This window comes from Camelus dromedarius, chromosome 4 (assembly GCF_036321535.1).
Source record: "Camelus dromedarius isolate mCamDro1 chromosome 4, mCamDro1.pat, whole genome shotgun sequence".
In the NCBI taxonomy this organism is placed as follows: domain Eukaryota; kingdom Metazoa; phylum Chordata; class Mammalia; order Artiodactyla; family Camelidae; genus Camelus; species Camelus dromedarius.
Genome location: NC_087439.1, coordinates 38,908,829 through 38,935,204, shown reverse-complemented (window position 1 = coordinate 38,935,204; position 26,376 = coordinate 38,908,829). Strand labels below are relative to the sequence as shown.

Sequence of the window (26,376 nt, the reverse complement as noted above, 5' to 3'; positions counted from 1 at the left end):
TTCTTGGCAGGCTGGAGCGAAGAATCCTGTTGTTCGGATATTTATTATTGATACCACTTATCCTGGGCATGTAGGTCCCAGAGAAGTGCCAGTTCCAGCAATGATAGCCTCCAGGTATATTCGTCTCAGATGCTTCCCACCTTTTTAACTGAATTTTAACGCTGCAATTTCTTAATCAGGGTTTACACTTCCTTTCTAGTGAGTTTCTGATATACTATTAGCAAAAATAAATAAATAAAAATAGCATGCAAAGCTAAATACATAATAAAAACTGAAATTCACAAATAATTTTCTTATATTGATTTGAAAATATGAGTCCTTTTTGTACATTGAAAGATGACCAAAGTAATCCATCTAAGAGGTACTTCCCTTAGATGTGTGAATGTAAGTGAGGGATGAACAGGCAGATAGTAAAATTCATAGACATCCTCAGGCCGGCTTCTTTCAAGTCTGGCTTACTTTTCCTCCACCCCAGGATTTGTAGATCATGCTTATCACATGTGAATGACAAACAAGAGAAGATAAGCCAACCCGCTCCAAATAGTAGCATTTTCCACTAGATATAGTCTATTTGGAATGATCTGGTTGCAAAGTTATCTGGGGACTGATTGCAGACGGAAAGGAACAGAAGCATTCTCACTTCCCCTGCATGGTGCTCAACGTAGACCTTACCTAATGAGTCCTGCTCTTTGTGGTTGAAGTGGATAAAGGGAAGGGATCCCCCAAGCCCTGCCCGGTGGGCTGCCTCACCCTTTCCCAAACCCTAGCCGGCACAGGCTTGTCTCCTCTCCTCTTGCCCCATGAAGGAGAGTCAGCCAGGGCCAACTGATTGATCACTAATCGGAAGAGTAACCTCATCAGAGGTCTCTGCTGGGCTTTGCCAAGGTAAATCCACTCTGGGATAATCAAAAATGGCTTTAATCTTTTAAATTATCCATTATTCCCCGCCCTAATCTAGTTGATGAAAACTTGGCTAAACACATGTTTTGAGGGGGTGTCATTCCCCTCAGGAGGTCAGTGGAATGACAGAAAGAGCATCTTTAAGGAGTCACAAGGCTTGTTTGAACATCTGTAAAACACTAACAACATGATGGTAATAGCTAACATTTTTTGAGCACTCACTATGTAGTAAGCATAGTTCATAAGCACTTTAAGCCCTCTCAGCAAATCTTTACAGCAACCTTTAAAACTAGCCATTTTATTATTCCCCTTTTATATAGAAGCAGAGGCACAGATACTAAGTAATTAGCCTAAGGTAGTATAACTAGGAGGAGATAGAACCACAATGTGAGCTGAAGACCCCTTCTGGCTCTGTGGTTCCTTTGACATCAATATCCAAAATTCTGTGGTTTGTTAACATTGTTGTTCTCTAAGTACAAGCTCTCCCTCAGATTCCAAGTAATCACTGTTGTCATTCATTGGCCTACACTTTGTGCCAAGAACTATTTGAGTTACTTTGCATATATCATCTGTGATTACTACTAACCTGAATTTCAACCCCTGATCACGGTCACAGCTAAAACTCAGCTTCTAACACAAACCTGCCTAGAGAAAAAAAAAAAAAAAGTCTTTTACCCACTTAGCTCTCTCTCAACTAGTTAAAAAGTGAAACATTGAGTTTACTTATTCAAAATAGCCAGTTTAATGTTTTTTCCCCTCTAGATTGACCAGTAGCTTTGACCTCGTGTCTAAATTTTTTCCTAAGATATAACAATTCCAAATGGGGAGAGAATTATAAATTATAAAATAATTCCGCTTAATTAATGAATTCTCTTATCGATATTCTTTAAACGTCATCAAGTGTATTTAAATTTTCTCTGCAGAGAAAGGAGAGTTTTGCCTTCATTATTTATGGAATAAATATTTCATAATAATGAAATACATCCTTCAGAAAATACAGATTAAGAAATTATTTGAATGTGATATTGATTTATGGTTGTGATTGTTTTGGTTTATTTGCAGTGATTATTATTTCAGTTGGCTCACATGGGTTACCGATGAACGAATATGTTTGCAGTGGCTAAAAAGAATCCAGAATGTTTCAGTCTTATCTATATGTGATTTCAGGGAAGACTGGCTAATATGGGACTGCCCCAAGGTAGGTTATATTAAAACCACAGAGTGTATTCTGAAAATGTAAGTACCAGAAAACTTATTTATAGCTAGCATTTTATATCATAAAGCAGAATTACTGCATTCAGCTCATGACTGCTTTGCAGAAAACCACTCTCTATTCACAGGTTCATTATTTTTATTAAATAAATAAGATACCTCTGATTTTTCTTGAATGGTTTTAACATTGAAATTGAATAGAGAAAAAGACTAAATTAAACAATGTAACACTGGGAAAATCAGGTATCTGGTTCTGATTTAGAATGGAAATCCATCCTTTTGAGATCACCAGATTGGCCGGCAAAAAAATGAAGGGGTTTATTAGGGAAATAGATGTGTTTTGTTCAAAAGAACCAGAGGAAAAAATGCAAATGGCGGCATGCTCTATTCAATTTCAAAACTGAAAAATAAAAATTCCAAAGTAAATGAATACTATCCAAGGAAAGCCAAATACTCCCATTTTAAAATCAAAAGCAGATAACTGAAGACATGACATGAAATAGATCAAATTACTCTGCTATCCTGTTATCTTAGGGGAGTATTCCATACTGTGCTAATTTTAGGGAGAAAAAACTTCAAAACTAGGCACAGATTTATTGTTGAGTTTTAATTGTTTCTATTGCTCAAATCCAAACAGAATCTGTTGACTTAATGAGTCAGAAAACTACTTCACCAATTGAAAAGCTTCAAAATAAGCCTGTTCATAAGTACTGATATTAGAGACTAAGAAACACAAAATGTTTTCTTTAAATAGGAAATTTGATGGGTACATTTTATGAGACATCTAATTATGAAGAAATGTTTCATTAAACCAAATATAGAATAAACCTATTTTATAAAGTAAGAAAAAAAGCACAGAGCAATCAAAGTAAAATACTAAATTCCATCTAGAAATTAGGACATTATGTTTTGCAAGAAAAAAGTCATATGAATCTGTTTGGAAATATATCAGGACTATAATAGTCAACATTACTCAGGCTAAAAATATTTTTAAATCACTACTGTGTCTGTAAGAAGCTTGACTAATTTTGATGGAATATGCTAGAAGCTTATTTTTATCTTACAGTTTGATATACAAAGCGGAAAGATGTTTGGCTTTAATGCAGTATCATAGGCAAACAAAAAAAGAATAAACTCGATTGTTCTGGTTAATTAGAAACTATTGGTCTGATTAGTCAGCTTTGGATGAATATAATCTTCAATGTTTTCATTGAATCTAAATACTAGGAATTATTGCTTTAATTTTATGAGTTTAAAACTATAAGATTGGTCATTTAGATACAATTTTTACCTCTTAAAACTAGGCATTTAAAACTCTGATTGCTTTGGGATTTGAAATTCTAATTTATCAAATCTGAGACAACTTAATCCAAACTGACAGAACATGTAAGATGCTCATTCATTGAGATATGGAATTCCTGGAATATAAACTTTGGTTTTATGGCCAAAATCAGTGATTAAGTTTAGAATACCAGGTTTGAATAACCTTAGAATTTCAAAACAATCTCTGTTTCAAAATAATCTCATAAGTGCATGAAACATATTTTCAGATTTAGACCAACAAAGTTGAAATTTCCAGCAACCATACTCATGACTGGTGTGTGTGTGTGCGTGTGTGTGTGTGCACGCATGCGCACACACGCGTCTGTGTTTTGAAAACAAATAACATTTAAGGTTTAATGACTTGGGAACATTTTATTCATTTTGAGATTCATACTCAAAACAAAGAGGCAAAGGAAACTGGCAATAGTTAGGTGTAATATAATTATATGAATAAGATTTATTAAGAAATTTGTAGTTAGGGGAAGAAATATCTTTCATATTATTTTTTTGTCTCTGAAAATTAAAGTTAATTTTATCTTAATAGCTGAAAATGATGAATCAAAAAAGTTTCACTATTAAGTCTTGTCTTAACTTATTCTCTCTGAGACACTGGCCTGTCCCTATAGGAGAAAAATCCAAACTATGTTTTTAAAATTGATTACTCCCTTGCTTTTGACAACAGTATGCTCCCTCCTGGTTCTCTTTCTACTTTACTGACTGTTCTTTTCCTTTCCAGCTCTTCTTCTTCTGACTTCTCTAGAAATCTTATTATTCTCCAAGTTAATGTATTTGCAAGATAGGCTAACTGCTATAACAGTAACAACAACAAAGCCCCTCCAAAAATTCAGTGGGTTAACACAATAGAAATTTTTTGCACATTCATGTAACCATCCAATAGTGAGTCCAGGTAAGTGGGGAATGGTGAGGGTGGGGAATGGGGTGCTCTGCTCCACACAGTCATTCAGGAACCCAGGTTGATAACATTTCTGCTGTCCTCCTTCAGTGGCTTCCAAGGGTATTTCAAGGTTATTCAAACCTGATTATCAACATCCAGCAGGGGGCAGTGGGGGTGGAAAAACGATGGAGGATCATGGATGAGAGGGTTTTATAAGTTAGGCATAAAAGTAGCATGAGTCAATTTTGCTCACATCCCATGGTTAGAACTTATCACATGACCACATCCAACTGAAAAGAGGCCTGGGAAATGTCGCCTACCTGTAGTCCCAGCAAAAAGAGGAAACGGTCACTGATTATCTTACAGTCTCTGTCACAAGTTTCTATTACTCTCTTAGGTGATTTTTGTCTAATACTAGAAGTTTCAATCACAACTTGCCCCTCAAATTCATTCTGAGGATTTACACTTTTATGTACCTCTGACTACATCTTCTCTTCTCCATCCTCACTACTGCTATCTGGATTTGGGTCTTTCGCATCCTTTTTCCAAACATTACAATACCCTGATTGATCTTTCTGCTTCCCTCTGTCTTAACCACTTCAAATCCATTCTCTGCATCATGTTCAGTTATGTTTTCCAGATTGTGATTTTGAAATCCTTCAAAGGATTTACCTACAGGACAAATCCAAACTTCCTAGCATGGCATAAAATTTTCTCCAAGATCTTGCTGATACCTCTGCATTTTCTCTCATCTTCTAACTCTTTCCCACTGTCACCCTCCACTCAGTCACACTGAACCACTGTGGGTCTCTAAGCTGACCTCGTCTCGCTGCTGTTCATTCTACCTAGAATGTTCTTTCTCTAATTATTTGCCTAGAAAAGCCTGTTCATTCTTTTAGGCTTACTAAATGTTTGTTCAATAAATGGTTGATTGTATTATGCTAAAATATATACCAAAATAAGACTTAGTGCAAATGTTAAGATTCCTAGTTACTTCATAAGATTGAGAAAAGGAAGAAAAAAACCTAACCTAAACTCCACTGTAAATGCCTTTTTACCTATATGACATGGCTTGTGCTAGTTCTCCACAGATACTGTTATAATTCCATTCACTGCCTCGTGGAATATTTAACCAGAATTATGAATGGTTTGCAATAAGGCTCAGCCCTTAGATCACCCTGTGTATGCAATAGTGCTGTTGTATAAGATTTTGAATCTAGTCATCTGAAACTCAAGAGTGAAGTTAACTGACTAGCAATAGTACACTCTGACCAGGCAGCTTGACTTGTTCAAATGTTTAGATTGTATTTAGGAAAAATGGTCTTCCTGATACTATGTTTCATGTGATCTTTTTTTCTTTCTTTCTTTCTTTCTTTCTTTTAGACCCAGGAGCATATAGAAGAAAGCAGAACTGGATGGGCTGGTGGAGTATGATTGTTATCTTTTCCTTATCTTTAAGTGAGACTTGACAAATTCTCAGCTATCAAAGGACTATTTGAAATGTATTCAAACTGGCACTACTTGTTTTTATAGAAAAAATGCCAAGGTAAAAAACACAAAGGTAGTGATCCTTTCAGCAATGTTGTGCCAGACAATTTTAAATGTCTGTGTATTTAGAATTCTACTGAGAACAAATCATATACCTCATGTCCCTACCTTACCTCTTTCAATTAATTCTCTGAAATCCAATAATTAATACTACTTATTAATAGATCAAATAAAGACCATTTTTCAAAAGGGAACACAATCTTTGATCTGCTTAAAATAATCTTAATAATTATCAGCCATTTGGACTAGGAAAAATAAATACATTGTGCATCCTTGGTTTAGAGATAACTGCCTCTTATTTAATTTTATATAAACTGAAATGAATAGGTGGATTTCATATGTATGTAGATTCATTCTAGTTTTTAGATAAAGTGTTATCAAATAGGAAAGTGTGTAGTTTGTTCTGATTTGTGATCACTGATATTTAGATTTTGGAGATATAGGTTTATTCAAATATTTATGAGGATTTTTAGTGTAAAAGTCATGTTTTAGGAAAATATCTATTATATCTTATATGCTATATGAAGAATAAAAAATAGGACAGAGACTAAGTGAATGCTGTTTAGATGCTGCCATTTATCACAAACGTGGTAGAATTCAACTAGCATTTGGGTAAAAAAAAAAAAAAAGACTACTTTTTTCTAGGATTCAGACGCAAGCAAAGAAAAAAGAAACTCTTAGGAACTAGTTTAACACATTAATCCAAGACAAGGGACAATAAATAATTCAGATTTCAATTCTAAGATAATAAGTCTTATAAAAATTCAAAGTGAAGGTGGGTGGGGAAAAGATAAATTGTAAAGGTAGATTGTAGTCTTCAGCTATGAGAAAGCTTTTTGTACACTTTCCTCGACCCAGCAGTTTTAGCCCCTGTCTCCAAAGATACTTCAGGTTTCTTTATTCATTAACTAGTTATTACTTTATTAATTATATAAGTAAATGTAAATTGCATTCTAAAATAACAAAGTAACAAGGATAAGTGTGTAATTCAGAAAAAGAATGGGAAAAGTTCTTAATTCACTCTTTGGGACTGTACTAAATAATACAGGAAAAATGAGGAGAATTCATAGGAAAAACATGATTTTCTTTTCTTTTTTTTGGTGGTGGTGGTGTGGGGGTTCTTCATCAGTCAGAAGCTCACTTTTCAGAAAGATAACTCCTAGATCAGCATTTGAAAACTTGAGGAAAGAGAACAATTTAATTTACGAGTTCACTGCCACTGTCGAGATTTCCAGTAAAGAATGAGAGAAGGAAGAATACTTGAAATTTTCCTCTACCTGTGTTCTCCGTGATGATCCTATAACTAGAGTTACTATGAAGTAACATGAATGATGTGATTTTACCAACAGATAAACAATGATACCAACAACCTTATCAAAGACATGATCTTAAAAATCCATACACATTCTGAAAATACTACCAGCATTCAAAACACTCTGAAATATTTCAGAAAGCATCTTTTGAAATCTCCTATTTATAAGTACCTTGAGAATTACAATTGTATCTTATCAGTTTTTACAGTCTGGATAGCACCAGCTTTGCAATCTCATCAAATATTAGGTGGATGTATGAATGAATAAATGAATTGATTGATTACCTTCTAAAGCTATAGAATATTGTTTTAAATAGCCTGAGTGGAAGCACATACGTGTCCCTTGAGGGAAGATGAGGTCTCTACGTTGCATCAAAAGCCATGCCAAAATAAATACAGTAAATAATGAAAGATTTATCTGCAATATATGATTTTGTGTTAGATTTCAATATTTGTAGCTTTGCAATTCTATTGGGAAAATTATCTTTCTTATCTACTAATCTCAGTCTCTTAAAACTGATCCAATAGTCAGTAAACTTTCTAAATATTGGAAAAGCAATTGTCAAAAATTCTTCAAAATGATAGCTTTCAAGAGTAAGTTCACACTTCTCCAGGGCAACTGCTTTCAAGAGGTCATTCATTAGATTTTATAAGTTCTGAGATGTCTTTTGAAAAAAGTCAGGCCCTGACTTTATACAGTCATAACTCATATGTCATACTATGCTGCATAGCTTCCTTTGACCCATAATCAAACCAGTGGCTTAATAAAATTTCCCAGAAATAACCTAGAAGTATGTGTCTTTCAGACATCTGTTCAAATAATATTAATGAGGGTTTTAGATAAAGTGTACAGGCTAGTCATATTAGTATAAATTGTAAAAGCAATTTTAGATCAGTTGTTCTTTTAGTATTTATCAAAGAGATTTAAAGTGGAAAAGACCTTCTGAGATCACCTATAAATTTAAAAAGTGAGATTAAATGACATGAGATTAAATGAATGTTCTCCTCAATGGTTGGAAGTCAGTGCTTTTGACTGAATGTGGACGCAATTTAGGCATCAACCTAGATAAGCAGGCCTTCAGGTTATTTACCAACTGTCGCAAGAAATAGTCTGGTGGTAAATAATCTTACCTTCTAAGTAAAATATTTTAAATGGCTTTGCACATAGAGATGAGTAATTTATCAGCACATCTAAGCATGATAAAGGGACCTGGGAAGAGGCCTTGTTAAAACCGAGGACCACCTAATTACGTGTGCTTAACTAGGGCCCAGGTGTGGCTGGCTATAAGAAGCACTTAACTCAGCATGCATTATGGACCTAGCTCTGGGAAAGCGAGTGCGGGAATATTTCACACTCTCTTTACCTCACCCAAGTTACCTGTTCCTCTAAAGCAGCTGTCTTTGACATGTGCAATAAAAGGGGAGAAGATAGCAGTCTTTGCCTAGCAAAACTATTCTTCCTGTTTGCCTGATTCTAATATCTTAAAACATACCACTTTCCCTTCTTATTATTTATTTTCAATGAAAAGGAAATCTCTAGTTTTAATCTAGAACTAAACCTTTTTAGAGTTCTTTAACTAACTGCAGATGTGAGGAGAGTATTTTTTTTATTCTGGCACTTTGTATTTTGTGACCACGGTTCCGTTTTAGTGGTTAAGACAATATAGAGCCAGTTTTTGTCTTTCACCTTGAAGAGTGAGAGGGAGGCATTGTGAAGTGGTTACTGGTAAGTACGGATGCCATCATTTGGCTAAGAGGGCGAAGCCTCATTCTAAAATGAAAGAATGATTTGTCAGACCTAGACTAATGAAATTCCATCTACAAAACTGCAAATCAGAATTTCCCATTTCTGGGCCTCTTAACTCTCAGTTTCACTTAGTCTCAATAGACAAAATCCTACCAGGGCTGACCTTATTGTTAATGAAACTAATAAGAGAATTATGTAAGGAAACGGCAGTTTCTCATTATTCCATTTTTCATTTTGCTAAAAACATCCATTCTCTGCCAAAGAGATAAGACTTAGGACACTATATAAGTTTCCTGGGGCTGCCGTGGCAAATTACCAAAAATTTGGCTTAAAACAACAAAAATTCATTCTTTCATCAGTCTGGAGGCTAGAAGTCCAAAGTCCAGGGGTTAGCAGGGTCACACCCTTTGAAGGCTTCCGGGAATAACCCTTCCCTACCTCTTCCAGTTTCTGGCAGCTCCTGGCCATTCTTGGCCATCCTTGGCCATCCTTGGCTTGCAGCTGCGTCCCTCCAATGCCCGCTTCTGTCTTCTCATGGCTTCTTCTCTGTGACTCTCTGCATCTCTTTGTGTCCTCTTCTTACAAGGGGACCAATCATTGATCTCACATCTCAGGGCCCATGCCTCAATTCTTTGATTACATCTTTCAAGATCCTACTTTTAAATAGAGTCATTGCCTTGGTCTGCTTGGGCTGCTGTAATGCATACCACAGAGTGAGTGGCTTATAAACAACAGCAAATTACTTCTCACAGTTCTAGAGGCTGGATGTCTGAGATGAAGATGCCAGCATGGTCAGGTTCTGATGAGAGTTCTCTTCTGGGTTGCAAACTGTCAACTTCTTGTTGCATCTTCACATGGAGGAGCAGAGCAGACTGAGCATGTTCCCTGGTGATTTTTATAAGGGTACTAATCACATTCATGGGGGCTTTACCCTTATGACTTCATCTAATCCTAATGGCCTCCCAAAGCCCCCACCTCTTAATACCAACATATGAATTGGGGAGGACACAAAGATTTTGTCCATAATAGTCACCTTCCGAGATTGGGTGGAAAAGAATTGGGAGGAACGCTATTTAGGTCCTATAGACACCACATCAAATAAGTTGCATTTTAATATCACGAAATTCTAATGATGACTTTTAGGAAAAGCATCAAGTATCCAATCACACATGGGGCCATCATTAAAGGGGTCTTCAGCTACTTCCCTTGCTCTCTTCTTGCTCAAAAGTGGATCTCAGTAAGATGGGTGTCAGCAAGATAGGTGTTTGAAGCTAAAAGATACCGGTTAGTCTTTTGGTTGTTGTTGCTTGGCCAGTGGTAGACAGGTGAGTGTCTCAGCTCACCATCACGGTAGAAATGCTCTGACTGAGAGAGCTGGTTGGGATAACCTGTGGGAATTTCTACTCTGTGTGACGCAGGGTAGCTCTTTCCTCATGGAGCTCTTTTACCACGTTAGCGTCCTTCCACAACCTAATGACCAGGAGAAAAAGAGGCCAGCAAATGTAAACTGAGTCTATGTGTTTTAACAGGAGAAACTACTCGCTAAAATTTTGTGTGAGGACATTTGCAAGACTTTAGTTATCTGTACCATTTGGGATGTTGTGGTGTGGCTTGCTGTGTTCCAGGACACACCAGACCTCTGTCAGAGACTCCTTAGGTCATTAAGCAACTCCCAGCAGGTGGCGAGATGGGCCCTGCCCAGAGGTCAGAGGTCGCATTGAGGTCTGCTCTGCTCCCTGAGCTTAAGGAGTAAACCTCCCACTGGCTTGTTGTGGGTTACATTTTCCTCTCAAGTCCTGAAATCCCTCCCTATCATTAGAAACTGTAATTAGTGGGTCATGGTATTTTAATCTTTAAAAATGTCTTTACTGTATCATCAGCATGAGGTACTCGGCATTTGATAAACCAAGAATTAAAAGGATTATTGACCTTAATAAGAGTCCCACTTTGGTCAAATACAAAATTTTAAAGTTTGAGTTCATTAAACATCAACATTCATTTGTGATTCTTTTAACTTTATCTCACAGCACGTAATCTCAGAACAAAGAATTTTTTTTTTTTACATTTGTGATCTTTTTATGCTGCATTTTTATTTTATTTTTTGCGAGGGGAGGTAATTAGGTTTATTTGTTTGTTTTTTAATGGAGGTACTGGGGATTGAACCCAGGACCTCATGCATGCTAAGCACGCACTCTACCACTGAGGTATGCATCCTCTGCCCCCCAAACATAAAAATTCAATCAAACTACACATTATGAACCTCAGACATATGTAGCAATTTAGCAGTAGTTGGAACGTGTCAGTGCCTGTTAGAATCACCAGAAAAGCTTTCCCTCTGAAAGAATCGGACTTCAGGTGTGAGTGACGGAAGGTAGGGGAGGCAAGGCATTCTGGCCTCGGTAATAATAACTATGCATTGCTTTAAAAAAAAATCTATAGTTTTAGTTCGGTTTGTCTTTTGAACATAACCTCTGTTCATTTCTTTTAGTTCTTTGTTTCAACACCAGTTTTCAGCTCTGATGCCATTTCATACTACAAAATATTTAGTGACAAGGATGGCTACAAACATATTCACTATATCAAAGACACTGTGGTATGTTCCTTCCAAGATTTATCTCCTCAAAGATCATTCACTTGAGGTTGCTCAAATAACGCTCAGCTTCACACAACATAATGTTTGTCTTTTTATAGGAAAATGCTATTCAAATTACAAGTGGCAAGTGGGAGGCCATAAATATATTCAGAGTAACACAGGATTCACTGTAAGTATTGCATGAAGCTTTATGCACCATTCAGGTTTTAATTGGCACTGATGGATGTACAAATGATGCCTCTTTTAGTTAAGAGTATGTTTGTTACCCTGTGGTTTAGTTCAGACAGCTGCGGTTTCACTGACACTGCACGTTCTTTAATAACTAGTCAACATGATTTGCTTTTGGAAAAAATATTGAGTAGGTGGTTGTTTCTCTTCTGATACCTGGTAGATAATTATATTAAAAGTATAAAAATTTAAAAATAGTAGCTGGTTCTAAAGGCAATTTCCCCCCCCAGAACTTGAAGCAATAAGGAAGCTTCATAGACAGAGGGCAGCCCATAGATGTAGAAATGTTCTCATAGTGAGTCACTGCTATGTAAGTTTAAGATGATTAGCTATAACAGCCATCATTTATTGAGCAATTATTGTGTGCCACAATAAGTAAATAAATAAATAAATAAGCAAATAAATAAACTAGAAACAATGATCCCAGTTTTACAGATGAGAAAACCGGTAACTTGGAAATTTAATTAACTTGGCCGAGGCCACATTGTTAGTGGCAGAACTAGGTTTTAAACCTAAAACACATTAAATCTAAGGTTCTTATTGTTACCCTCAGCATGGGGCTTCTTCCTTCCAGTTCTTTCCTTTTCAGTCCATCCTGCATACTATCTAAATAAACCATCTTAAAATAAGCATTTATGATCAAACTTCTCTAATCCCTCACTTCTAATAAAGTCCAAATTCAGGGTACTCTCCTATAGCCTGCCTACCATTGGCTGGAATTTTAAGAGCCAAAGAGGAAGATCATTAGTCCAGGCTTCCTGGATAAAAAACCTTTCAGAAACCTATTGCCAATCCATAGAATTCTTTGAATAGTCAGCAAAGGAGTTTGGACATTACATGCAGCAGCCAGTGTAAGAAGAGTGACCAGATAAAAACAGACGGGAGATTTCAGGCATAAGATGTTTAGCAAGAGCGGAAAACCGAAGGCAGGGAGACCCAGGTCTGGTCATTTTCTGGCCCTGAGGTGATAGAGGCCTGAACTAGACCAGTGGTGATGAAATGTGGACTCTGAGGGAAAACCATGCCCTCTTTATTTGCATCCTTGGCACTTGGCGTAGTGCCGAGCACACTGTTGTTGAACGAGTGAGAGGAAGTGTAGATAGATGGTGAAGATAGACAGACAGACACCCAACAGGACTGATGAATCCGTGGCTGTGAGGGAAAAGGGCAAGGAAAGAAGGAAAGTGGACTCTGTTCTAAGTATGAGAGATGAAGACAATCATGAAACCTTTGACATAACAAGAAATCTGCAGGGGGATGTTCAGAAAAGCTGAGTAGTTTATTCACAGGTAGTTTGAGATGATGTGAGAAAGGCAAGAACAAGTAATGACTGGAGTCATGTGATGTTAGTAAAGACATTTAGAAGGATCCTGGTTTAGAGGACAGTTAATACGAGGAGTGGGGTAGAGGATAAAGGGACCTGGGAAGAGGCCTTGTTAAAACTTGTCTATCCCTTTATTCTTTTCCTTTTACTGGGAATAACAAGGTTTTTATTTCAGTGAGGACATAGAAGTACCTGAGTTGCTGGAAAGTCCTGAGAATGTTTATTCCAAACTTTTCACATTCTATTATGCTCTTGTTAAAAATGAAAATTTAAAAAGTTTAAAAGAGAGTTACTTTGTGATATTCAGATGAACTCACAGAGGAGTGAAAACCATGCCACTAAATTGGATATCCCACTTCATGGTTATATGAAGACAGGTTACAACTAGGATTCAGATACTTAAGTAATGAGTATGTTCTCTTGTGACTTGTTTTGCTTTTGGGCAAATTAACATGTACTTTTGTGTGGCTCATAACTAATGAATCAAAATATAATATACCTATAATAAAAAAGAATACTCAGCATAATTTAATCTTTCTCCTATAATATTTATAGTTTTATAGTTTACAAATATATTTTATATAAATTTATACATTTATATAAACTTTATATAAATGTAAATGTATTTATATATAAATTATACTTTATAAAGTCAGAGTAAATACACAAAATTCAGAATTATAAACAGCAGTGATCTGCGTACATAAGTGCCAATTAATTGTTTCATAACATGGAAGTTGGACTATATTATTATGTTAGTACTAGTATTAATAATTATATCACCATTTAGTCATCAATACTTGTTTAATAACGTCTGAATGTATTTTCAGGTTTTATTCTAGCAATGAATTTGAAGGCTACCCTGGAAGAAGAAATATCTATAGGTAATTTATGTTAATTCATCCTAGTATTTTTATATATTGAAATTTAAATAAAAATCTGTCAGAGTTTTCAGGATGTATAGAATATGTTTTAAAGGGCTGAAATGGAATAAGGTTAATTTATGAATTAAAATAAAATATTCAGAGACTATTGTACACCACATCAGTATAAAAATATATATCCCCAACATATTAGCTAACTCAAAATGTTTTCAAAAGAAAAATCAAGAAATTCTAATGCTGATATAAACAAGGTATTAAACACTTCAGATAAATTTAGTGGTAATTGAGGACATTCATTTAACATACATTTATTAAGTATCTACTGTGCACCAGACATGGTATTTATTCCCAAAATGTGTGGTTTCCTTTAATGTGACTCCCTTTGGCATAAGCCTATTACTTTGGGAAGGAATTCTTCTCTGTTCCTAAGTTAGTGTTTAAGTTAGTCCAGGGGCCCACTTGGTGATTAGAATGGTGCCCCCATAGTTGCTTCTGGATGTGGAAACAAAAACCACAGCTACTGTGGGCTGGTGGTCTGCTATAACCCATGCACATTTTTATCTGCCTCACAGATGTGCTTTTATTTAATCTGCACAACAACTCTCTGAGCCAGGATTTGTACCTGGGCATGCTGTCCTTGACCCCTAACTGTTAGCTGCCTACCTAATGTTTCCAAGATCACAACAAAATATGAACATAGATACTACTAACCATAGCTGAGGAAATAATAAACTTTTTCCTCTGCTGCATTCCCCTGTTCTCTCCTGGATCCTTGCTTCTTATCTGTTGGGGAGAGCCCCTCTCTGGTGACAGCAGTGGCTCTGGCCACCCTCCACAACGTTCAAAGTAAGATCAGGGGCAGCAGAAGGAACACTGCAGCGGCCACGGGTAACTCACCAGCCAGAGCGAGACTCCAGCCCTGTCTCCATCCTGGTCCAAGTACCATCTAGCCCTCCCCAGATGAGCCTCTGAGGGTTTGGGTTAAGGTCCAGAGTTTGTATATTAAAGCCAATCATCCAGACAGTGGGCCCAGCTTAGTAGGTACAGGTTGGCTTGTGTGGGAACATGTGGAGGGAGCATTCCCAGGAAGAGCTTCCACAAGCCCACATTCCCTGCCAAATAAAATGACAGGTCCAGGAGCTACTTAGAACTGTGACTTCTTATTTCCAGTTGGCTTATTACTAATTTCCCCTTCCAGATGTGTGATAAGGACAGGGACCCCTTTCTTCATGATCCTGCCAGATCTTCCTTATATGTTTTGCCACCGGAGTACATAGAGAGAGACGGGAGGTGAGAGAACCATGCATTCTCAACCACTCTGTAAAGTGTAAGAGACTGATGGTTACTGAGAAGGGACTACCTGACTCCCTCTCGAGGTGTTAGAAATTTCTCCCACAGCTGGAAAACCTCTCTAAGGTTTGTGCCTATTCAGGCAAAGATGGATTGAAAATCAGGCAAGTCAAAATACTGTGATTCCCCCTTTACTTTAAATGATATTGGCAACAGAAAAATAGAGTGAGTTTGATGGCAATATGTAAATTAGTCATTTTCCGTGGAGTGGTACATTTTGATAAATACAATCTCAAAATTTCAGCTTAGTTTTATTTTCCTTTTCCTCTAGAATTAGCATTGGAAGCCATCCTCCGAGCAAGAAGTGCATTACTTGCCATCTAAGGAAAAAAAGGTGCCAGTATTACACAGCAAGTTTCAGCGACTATGCCAAGTACTATGCACTCGTCTGCTACGGTAGGTAACGGACCTTACACATGCTCTTCCCCCGCCTCCAGGCCACTGTCCTTGTCCTTGTCGCCACTATCTCATCAAACCTTAGCTACAGGTTATTGAGCACCTGTTATATGTGAGGAACTTATCTATGTTATCTTATCTAATGCTTACGGGAAAAAGTGTGAATCAGATGGGGAGGCGTTATTATCTCCATTTTTTGCAGTTGAGGAAACAGAGTAACTTGCAAAAGGTCGACACTGCTGGTAAGCATCAGAGCCAGATGGGAGCAAGGGTCCCTTGACTGTAAATCCAGCCTCTTACCCACTACGTGCCACAGCACCATGACGTTGCATGCAAACACTACCTACCCAGTATCTACAGCAGGACACGATTAACATTATAAAAAGAAGCATCCTCTGACAAAACGGTTGCTGGACTTCAGCGCCATTTGCCTGAAGAAATGTCAGTCTCCTACAGCCAAGGAAAGAAACCTGAGCTCTTTGCCTGGGAGGCCAGCAGTTCTTTGAACATAGTTTCAATGGGGATGGAAAGTGAACTTTTGTCACCTAGTATGTCCTTTCTAAATGCGGGGAACATAATAAGTAATTCATTCAGGTGTTTAAAAAACTAGTGATAAAATATACTAGACATGTCCTGGTTGTTTAGACCATGTGCACATTTAGTGAATAATTTCTATCCAAGTAATTTTATTTGATGCATAACATTTCATCTATATCTTGAACACATAGCAAAGTTGGGCAATCAGTAGATCAATGCGATATATCAGGATCCTGGGAGTCATCACGGGGATTTGGAAAACTAACTTGTGAAATGTATCCGCGCCTCCATTCTTTGTCCCATCCCCTGGGTTAATCCCTGAGTCCCCTTGGGAGAGGGAGACAGAAAACAGAGGGGGTTATTACAAAATACATGCCACTCTCCTGTTTCTGGTATCAACTGCCCCTATTCAGGTAGGTGGCTCAGAGAGCAAATAGATTCTTTGACTGACTGAGATCCCTTCTCGGTGGCAGAGGACCCTGAGGTTTCCTTTACTTTTCAGAAGGAAGGCTACTCTGATATGCCACTTCCTTGGTCCAGTCACCTGGGCCCAGAACCTCAGCCCCAGCTCCTTTAACTATGTGGAAATGAATCAGCATTTTAACCCCAACGCGCTGCCCTTCAAGATAGCACAAGATGTCAGTTTAACACAACACTTTTCACAGAATGTTTGGTCAATGGCATCTTTGCAAAGTCAAAAGGTTGCTGCTCATGACCGTATGTGCTGATTGTGGTTATGGCATTTCAAGGTATCCATTAAAGTTACGTGCAACATTTTTTCATCCCAAGCTATGTATTTATGCAACGTATGTTGAAAGCTTACATGCCAGGCGCATAGTATCATTGAACTGTCCTGAGTCAGCCGTTTGTCTATTTTCTCTCCTTAAGGGAGAGTCTGCTTTCTTTTCATCTTTATATTCACAAGGCCAAGAAGCATGGTTACTGCATAATGGGCATTGAGTGCTTGCTGAATGAACACAGGTGCTAAGGGAGATCAAAGCATTGCTGCCTTTTGCAAAGTGTACCAAAGCCCTCATTTTTATGCTGATATATTTACTGATGAAGACATTGGTGGCCCTTCACATACAAACGTGCATTTACGTTTATCTGCACTCTGCCTTTGTACAGTGCTTGAACGCTCTCTGAAAGCACCATACCACTTTTTCTATCATGTTGTCTCCCTACGATCTTCCTGAGCCTCAGTGCCCCCTGAAGAGATAAGGAATCAAAGACTGAGCTCTCATCAAAAGTTGGTGAAAGAGAGCCCTTTCTAGAACTTGAATCGCCTGACTTTTCCACACTCACTCTTCCTCGGCAGTATGGTAATTTCCCATTTAGCAAAAAATATACTGTGTGGGAAGCATCACATCGTCTGGTGTTTTTGAAGCTCCAGTAAAATGAGTCACTGCACCATCATAGGAAAAACCTTGAAATCTCTCCCTTCAGGACTAAGAGTAAAGCTTCATTATGTAACTTCTAACTCTCCAAGAGAGATGGCGAGTAAATCCCAGATAATAGGATTGAAATAGGTAAAACATACTGATGATGCTGATGAAACAAAAGCAATGCAATGGAGGATTCTAGACAATGGATACTTATGCCACCAGGACCACACCCCCAGGCCACTTGTGTCAAGGGCAGTCAGTCATTAGTTTGCCTCCTAGTTTGGGCAACAAAGATCTGCCAGTTGTCCCTGCTGGAACTGTACACTGTGAAAATTCCATAAGGTGAATGCTGATTGACTACAGTCTAGAAATTCAGGCCCACTGCCTTACATTCTAACCAAAAATCTGATGTGTGTTGGTCCCTTCTCATAACTTTGGAGAAAAAAAACTGACCAAAAGGAAAATTCCTGAAATTAAATTCTAGAAAATGCTGAGACTCCACAGAATAAAGAACTGCTGGTTTTTGAAAGAGCCTAATGAATAATATCCCTCCTCCTCACTCTCAAATTAGTCCGAGGAATCAGGCAGGAAATCAAAATATTAGCTTCAGTACCTGTAAAGGTTAATTGGAAAATGTGGCTAAGGTGTGCAGCTTCCTAACATTGCAGCTCAGAATTGCAGTTACTCACACGAATAGAGGTGCACCCAGACGGCCGCTGGCTTTGCCCGTGGGGCGGGCTCTGTCACACTCACAGCGCTTAGGAACAGATCAGAGCGTGTTCTCTGCAGGCAAAAACATGCCAGGAACAAGAAGAAGGAGCTATTCATACCCAGGTTTTCTCAGAGCTCATCAAATAGGTCATTTCCCTTCTGCTTGCTTGGGGCCAAGGGTGCTCTGATGGCGCTCCCACTGCACAGAAGGAAGCATCAGGAGAGCAAATGGAAGTCTGCTCCCAGCCTCCATGTTTGTTGCCTTCAACTCACTGACTGCCTGCGCAAATTCTTCCTTTAAAAATATATTTCTAGGTATTATTTTATTCTATACTTCCAAGTGATGGATAATTAGTGTTTAATTATTTGTAGACCTCATTAAAAAGGCTAGTTTCTGCACAGAGAACCTGAATTCCATGTTGGAATATATGGTGGACACTGGTTTGCCACCCAGAACTCCCACTTTTAGGACGGACTCACTCATTTCTCCAGCTGCTGAGAGGGCTGAGGGCTGACGGCTGACGGCTGACATCTGACAGTTCACAGCTGAGCCCCCCCCCCCCCCGAGGTTGCCCTCATCACAGGCCACATCCAATGATCACTCCATTCTGGGGTATAAAAGCCAGACCAATTGGTCCCAATCAAGACAGCCCTGCAGGCCATCCAGCTCCAGAGCTCCAAGTAGGGTTGGCTGAGGTCTCTGTTGTAACTGCACCAAGATCCACCTTTCCTCCCTGCCCTGCTCTTTTCCACCTCCCCCTACAGGTGTGCATCCTAATACCGCACCCCAGATGGACTTTGGTGCACACAACTCCTTCTGGGTCTGTTTCCTGGGGAATATGACCTGTCACAGCATATTTGAACAGGATACATATTCTATGTAAATGTATTTCTGCGTATAGAAATTACATGAAAGAAAAAAAGACACTGGGTCTACTCACCAAAATAAACTGAACACTGAACCCAGAAACCAGATTGAAGATACAATCTAGGTACTGGTGAAGGTTATTTGATAATAAAGACACAGCTAAGACTGGCCCACCCAGTAGGACATCTTCCCAGAAAGCCATTTATCACTGCAGCTTCTGGGGTCCATTTGTATAATTAGATCCCAACAGTTTAGAATCACTCTTGGGAAAGTACACAGGCAACTGTTTTCTCAGGTCTGTTCTTTGATCAAGCTGTGATCTCATGGGTTGTTTAAATGTAACTTAAAAGGTGATGTTTACTTCTCTATGGGGAAAAAAAATGGCTGCAGAACTAAAAGATGTAATTGAACTTGACAGTAATCGCAAATATTACCAGCAGTTCTTGTTGAAGACTAAATGTTATCTTCAAACTAAGCTGTGTTTTTGTTCTCATCTTGTGCACAGGCCCAGGTCTCCCCATTTCCACCCTCCATGACGGCCGCACTGATCAAGGTACTGTCTCTTGTGTGCTGTTGTCTTAAGAAATCCTGAACTCTCATAACACTACACTGGAGGAAGCAAGACGGTTTCCCCACACCAATAAGGGGGAGAGCGATGGACTCTGTTGTCATATAGCTTATTTACCTACATTGGGCTATTCTTTGAGTCAAACATGATCATATGAAATTTAATCATTAATTGCAGTAAGAACCTGGCATCATGTGGATGAGTTATATAAGAGGGATTAATCCTGTCTTCCCCAATCATCCTTATTAAAAAAAAAACACACACACAGAAACTTAGAATTGGGAGGAAACTTAAGATTTTTAGTACAATCTCCCCCCCAAGTAAGAATGCCTGTTTTTCTGTACCATCCCAAACCGGAGAAGAGTTCCAGATATAACTCCAGTTCGAAGCAGAGGGTGACTATCACGCTAGCTTTTTTGTTTTAACAGCTCCATCACACTGTTGCCACATATGAAAGCCCTGAAATATGGAGGCTCTTTCCATTTTCAACTGCTATCAAGACAGACCTCCTTCATCCTGTATTTGTGATATTGGTTCAAAATAGTTCACAGCTCAAAGATGACCGTTTTTGCTCACATCGGAGATGTTGAAGTGTATAATTGCCTTGGTATCTTCCTGCAGTTCTCTGTCATCTGTTGCTTCACCATTAAACATCTAGGGTTGAAGTTGATGGAGGCTAGGGACAATGAGGGACTTCAGCACTCATGCCTGTGATCGTCCCTGGACAGCTTTGGTGACAAGTCAGGAGACTGCTTTGGAATTAGTTTAGCTGCCAGCTCAATGGCCCAAGTATAGGTGAAAATAAGGTAATGAGGAAAAACAGAGTCAATTCAGGAGCTCTGGAAAGGATAGGCATTGTAATAATGAAACTGCGAATTTAATTTCATTTTGAAGTTTTATGGTTTTTTACCTTGTGTCTAATAAGGAAATACTTTTAAGAATAACAGACTATATTTCTCAATTAGGCTCAATACTGCTTTCAAATATGTAAGTTTTTGTGTTAATGGGAATCACCATAAATATATAATTCCCATTTTATCATGACTGCAAAATAAAGGTTAGCTTCCCTTTTTCCATAGTGTGAATTTTCACTTTCTTACTATCCTCTTCGTATTCCTGCCAGACACCAATTTCTGTACTGCTTACAAAGCTTTATTACTTCACCCAATATTTACAACATAGGTACACTGTTCATGTCATTCTTACGTATGTCGTATGTATTTACATGTTTTCTAATTCTCAAAACCTAATTCAGATTCTTTTACAGCACAGTTCTGCAAACTTACCTGAGGATGAAATTCTCCAGAGACATTTATTATAAATACAGATTCTCAAGCCCTCCTCAGAAATTCCAATTCAGTAGATTTTAGATTGGGCTAGGGAATCTGTATTTTTAATAAATTCCCAGACAAGTTTTGGAGCTGCTTTTTAGAGCAGATGCTATGCCTTCTATTTATTTGTAATTTTTTTCACCCATTTCCCATTGCATTTGATGCCAAGATCTTCATTCAACAGTTATTGATTAAGCATCTATTGCTTTAAACCAGACACTGCTGAATACTAGCTCCTTAAAATGCACAGATACTGGGTTAGGTATGGTCCCTGTCCTCAAGGAGATTATGCAACAATGGGGAATGCAAACGTGTGAATGGGAGCTTACAATACAGTGGGGTAAAGTGTTAAAATGGGGGAAATAGAGATAGTATGAAATCGTGGCACCTCATCTGGGATTTGAGGGTTAGGAAATGTTTCTTAGTGATAGCTACATCAACTTTAAGTCTCATTAATTTAAATAGGGATTGATGCTGTTTGGATGTCTGATTGGTCAAGAGGATTGATATCAGAGCTTTTATTGAAAAATGGGATTCACAATGGAGAGGACATATTTGGAGAGACAAATTTTGTTTTGAATGTTGAGTTTGAGGTACTGATGGGATATCCAAATGCAGCTGTCCTGGAGTGACATAGTTTTGGATCTGGATGTTGGTGGATTGGTTTGGACTGACGATAATGATCATGACATCATTCATTTATAGAACTCATGGTTACTAAGTCCAGGGAAATGGATGAGATAACAGAGTGTGGAAAATGAAGATGGGCAAGGGTAGTGGAGGATGAGGAGGAAGTAGAGCTGTGCAAAACACCAACATGAGACATGGAAGGAGAAAAATGAACCTGTAAAGGAGACCAAGAGGGAACAGAAGGACAAAGATAACCTTGAGAGTACAACGTAGTGGAAGGCAGGGGAGGAGAGGAGCTCAAGAAAAGGGAGCACTCATCTGTGTCAAGTGCCGCAGAGAGTGAAGACAGACCTGCTCCAAACCAATGAGCTCAGCAGAAGAGGATTAGTGGTAGCTTGGTCAGAGTCGTTTCAGTGGAGCAGTGGAGGTAGAAGCCCACTCGAAGTCAATTTAGTTCTGCATAGGAGGTAAATAAATAAAAAGAGCTAGTATTTTCAATAGGTCTGACTGGCAAAAGGAGGAAAGAGAGAGGATGGTGGCCAGAAGAGATTGATAGAGGTTTAAGTTAGTTTTTGAAAGCTGATAAACATGTGAACATAGTTGAATGCTGATGGAAGAAATTTGGAGAAAAAAAGATGTTGAAGATGTGAAGGAGGGGAAAGTGGAGTCCAGAGACAGGTGAGAAGATTAATCTCTGACTTTGTGAATGAGAGAGGATGAGGAAATTATTGATGTAACTGTACAAAAGTTTGTAGAAAACAGTGCAATGGTTTCATTTTCTCTGCAAAGCAAGGTAAGGTCATTTGAAAATAACAGATAGTACTTGAACCAGATGCTATAAAAACCCAGAAGAGTTGGCACTTGAACAGAGGTACATATTCACGTACTAGGTACTGAGCATGCTGGGTGCTGAGCAGACAGTGATGAGTGAAAGAAGGTACATGGTGCAATCTGGACTCCTTGCACAGTCTGGACTCATAGCACTCCTTGCCATATTATAGGATTTTAATCCAAAGCCACATAGAGAAGTCCAATGGCCACCCCTCCATCTCCTCACAGCCCCATGAAATTCCATTTGGCTCCAAGGGGTGGGAAAATTGCCCACTTACTATCCATAAAAATGCAACGCTGGACTGTAGAAGCATTGACAAGCTTTTCCATTCAATTTGTCATTTCAGTTAAGTCATGAATCAGAAAAGTTCAATAGCTAGGAACAGAATGGAGCAGGAATCAAGGACAAACCAACCCGGCAACACCTGCATATGGTTTCCAACTTCTAGTGCCTGTTGGCAAAATGTTAAACATGATCTAAATAAATAAATATTGCAGCCCCTCTGCGTGGTTGCTCCACCCATGGGTCCCTTTATCCTGGACAGCTCCACATTCAGAGCCCACACGCGGACAGTGAAGAGCTGGCTCCACTGTACTTAGAATCGTGTATCCATTTGATTGATTGATTGATTCTTTTAGTTTTAACTTTTCAGTTGCCATAAGTATCTCCTTCCTGATGGATTATCCAAAGTTAAAATGAAGTGTATTATATATCTTACACAACTCGTACCAAAACATCTCTTCTTGTTCTAAGATTAAATATAACACGTTGGAGCAAAATGCCATGAGTATATGAAAACTGAGAGTTATAAGGGAAGTGATTTGGCAAACTCAGTGTAGTTACATGTACTCCCCCAGTTCCCCATCTTTAAGGACCACTTTTTTAAAAAAGCACAGAAACAAGGAGTCCACACGATGTCTTTTGTAGAAACTGCAGTATCTCAGAAGTCATCCAGATCCTCTTTTAGAAAATAAAGCTACAAACTCCACCTATTATACAAAAGTCTAACTTTTCTCTAGAAGATATCTAGTATCCGTTCAGTTCAAAATAAAGCTTACAAAAAGCCTCTACTGCTAGAAACCCATTCGAATGGACCACCAATCCCCAGCTTCAGAAGAGTAATGGATTTGTTCAGTTTCAAAAACTAAAGTGTGAAACATAACTAAGCTCAAAGATAAACAGCAGTTTTTTTAGGAGCTCTTTTAAGGTGGAAGACAGAAAGGGGTCATAATGTATATATACTGTTGTTTTACTAAGATATCTAACTACTTTGAGAGAAAGGATTTGAAGGAATAGGATGCACAGTAATTCAATTTAAAAAATAAAATTAAAGAAGGATATTCTATATTAAGCAAATACAGCAGGAAAAGGTTAAGAAAGAAATAGTTATACAAAATTGCAGAAATAATATTTGACCTCGCACCCTGAAAATTCTAAAACAAACTTGGTAACTACGTAGTTATTTTAAATTTGAGGTTTTAGCAATATAGATTTTCACTTCTACTACTTCTTTTTTTAGAAAATAATTTTTTTAAATGTCACCTACTCAGGTCATGGCTTCACATTAAAAAAGAGAAATTGGAGATGGGAAAATGTGGCTGAATAAACATTGTTGCTTCCGTGATTCTGCTCAAAATGTGTTTTGATGCCGTAAGGATCAGTTTAGGAGACAATGATTGATGTCCTTTATAAGCTTATTCCTGCTTTAAGGCTGGACTGAAAATATGTGTGTCAATATGAAACTCCTCAAGCAAATCTTATACAGTTTCAGTTTTATCCATATTAAAGCCAAAGAAATTTTAAGAAAGGAATTTACTTATGGAAGTGCTATTAATTGAAAATTGACACTTTTTTTTTTCCAGAAATTAAAATCCTGGAAGAAAACAATGAATTAGAAAATGCTTTGAAAAATATCCAGCTGCCTAAAGAGGAAATTAAGAAACTTGAAGTGGACAATATTAGTAAGATCTTTTAAAAATTTCTCATAAATAGATATGAAGCTGAACATTTATCTTGCTTTTTTTTTTTAAACAAAATTATAGGGTAAATATTATAGTCTAAATGCTACAATATTATAGAATCTTAATTAAAACAACCTTACTGTCACAATAGAGTTTTATGAAATATCTTTCATATGTTTCTGAATTGGGTTGATCTTATACTTTTCTATAGCTCTATTTCAACATGGATTTTTTTTAAGAGTTTATCTAATTTTAATTTTAAAATGTGTACTTCTAGAAAAACAATGGTTCAGGATTTCTAAATTGGACAAAAATATGTAATAAAAATCAATTTAAAACATCTTCTTGATTCTTAAAAATTTACTAGTCATGAATTGACTTTATGTTATATAGTCTTATTAAAGAAAATAAATAATGCGATGAGTAAATGGAATGAAGTTTTTTGCTTCTTTTTGTTTTTCAAGCTTTATGGTACAAGATGATTCTTCCTCCTCAGTTTGACAGATCAAAGAAGAATCCTTTGCTAATTCAAGTGTATGTAATATTTTCTTTGGTTTAAAGTATTTACTGAAAATATGTTGAATTAAATACACATTTATGAGATAGAATGAACCCTTCTCCTCGGTAACAGTTCCTATTGATGCTGTTTTTATATATTCCCCAACTAATCAGAGTAAATAAAATATGGCTATTTAAAATAGCTTGAGAAAGTTTTGAGATTTTAGATGGACTTGCTTGCATTTGCTGTTTTGAATTTCCTTTGTATGGCAAATTGCCTAATGTGTCAGAATACCTTTGAGATAGAGAAATTGCAGCCAAAAAAAATATTGTAAATCATCTTAACATCTTATGTAATTGAGTTAGAAATGAAATAAGGGAATGGAATACATTTTGTGGAATCACACCCAAAATCAGTGCTGACCTACACACAATTTGCTTAAAACACCATGCATTTTTTTTAGTATATCTTATGCCTGCTTTTAGCAAGTGGCAGGTGGCAGAAATGACGAAAAACCCACACATATTCCTTGAAATGCCAACCCTAGATGTATCCGTTTTGGGGAATAGGAGAGGCTGTGTCCCAAAACAACTTCCTTGTAGCAAACCTCTGGGAAAAGCCTGGTCCTTTCTTGATTTTGAGCCAGTTCTAATGCCACTGTTATTGAAATTTATCATACAAATGTACTGGGAAATACTAAAGGCAATTCTTGGCCATGATGGGAAGTTGAGTTTCACAAAGGAATCAGAGATGCTATCTTTTTCTTTTTCTTTTTTCCCTTTAGGTATGGTGGTCCCTGCAGTCAGAGTGTAAGGTCTGTGTTCGGTATTAGTTGGATATCTTATCTTGCAAGTAAGGAAGGCATAGTCATTGCCTTGGTGGATGGGCGGGGAACAGCTTTCCAGGGTGACAAACTCCTGTATGCAGTGTATCGAAAGCTGGGTGTTTATGAAGTTGAGGACCAGATCACAGCTGTCAGGTGAGCACCTTCTCATTCAAACAGAAATTGATGTGCAAACAAAAGTCGTGCAATCACTGTTGGGTTTCTCCATCCTTAATGACTTAACTCTTTTTGTCTGTTTTCCTAACTTCATCTAAAGCTATCATTAATTTTAAACGGATATTTTTGCTCAATATGAGAAAAAATTGTTTATGGAAGAGAGCTAATACGTGTGTTGAAAGATGATCTCTAGTGAAAGATGATAAATACTCTCTGTGTTTCAGTCATTATAATAGCCTTTCATTACCATGGCTCACAATTAGCAGAAAATTTTGTATTATTCTAGGGATGGTCTGAATTTGCTCAAGCATTGTGGAGTCTTCCTCTTAAATTTAGAAATGG

At 37.7% G+C, this 26,376-nt stretch overlaps 1 protein-coding gene across 3 annotated transcripts in view; it reads left to right on the top strand.

Moving 5' to 3' along the window:
- FAP (fibroblast activation protein alpha) overlaps positions 1–26,376 on the top strand; it is a 61,749-nt gene that overhangs the window by 19,258 nt on the left and 16,115 nt on the right. For all 3 annotated transcript variants that reach the window (XR_004136695.2, XM_010985571.3, XM_010985570.3), the window contains exons 10-20: positions 11–114; positions 1,963–2,098; positions 5,714–5,758; positions 11,426–11,530; positions 11,629–11,699; positions 13,913–13,966; positions 15,588–15,712; positions 19,719–19,766; positions 24,437–24,535; positions 25,000–25,069; positions 25,819–26,013. Coding sequence is in view for 2 of the 3 variants with exons in the window: in XM_010985571.3 (XP_010983873.1) it covers positions 11–114; positions 1,963–2,098; positions 5,714–5,758; positions 11,426–11,530; positions 11,629–11,699; positions 13,913–13,966; positions 15,588–15,712; positions 19,719–19,766; positions 24,437–24,535; positions 25,000–25,069; positions 25,819–26,013 (1,052 nt within the window). In the remaining variant the exon portion in view is untranslated. The remainder of the gene's footprint in view (positions 1–10; positions 115–1,962; positions 2,099–5,713; positions 5,759–11,425; positions 11,531–11,628; positions 11,700–13,912; positions 13,967–15,587; positions 15,713–19,718; positions 19,767–24,436; positions 24,536–24,999; positions 25,070–25,818; positions 26,014–26,376) is intronic.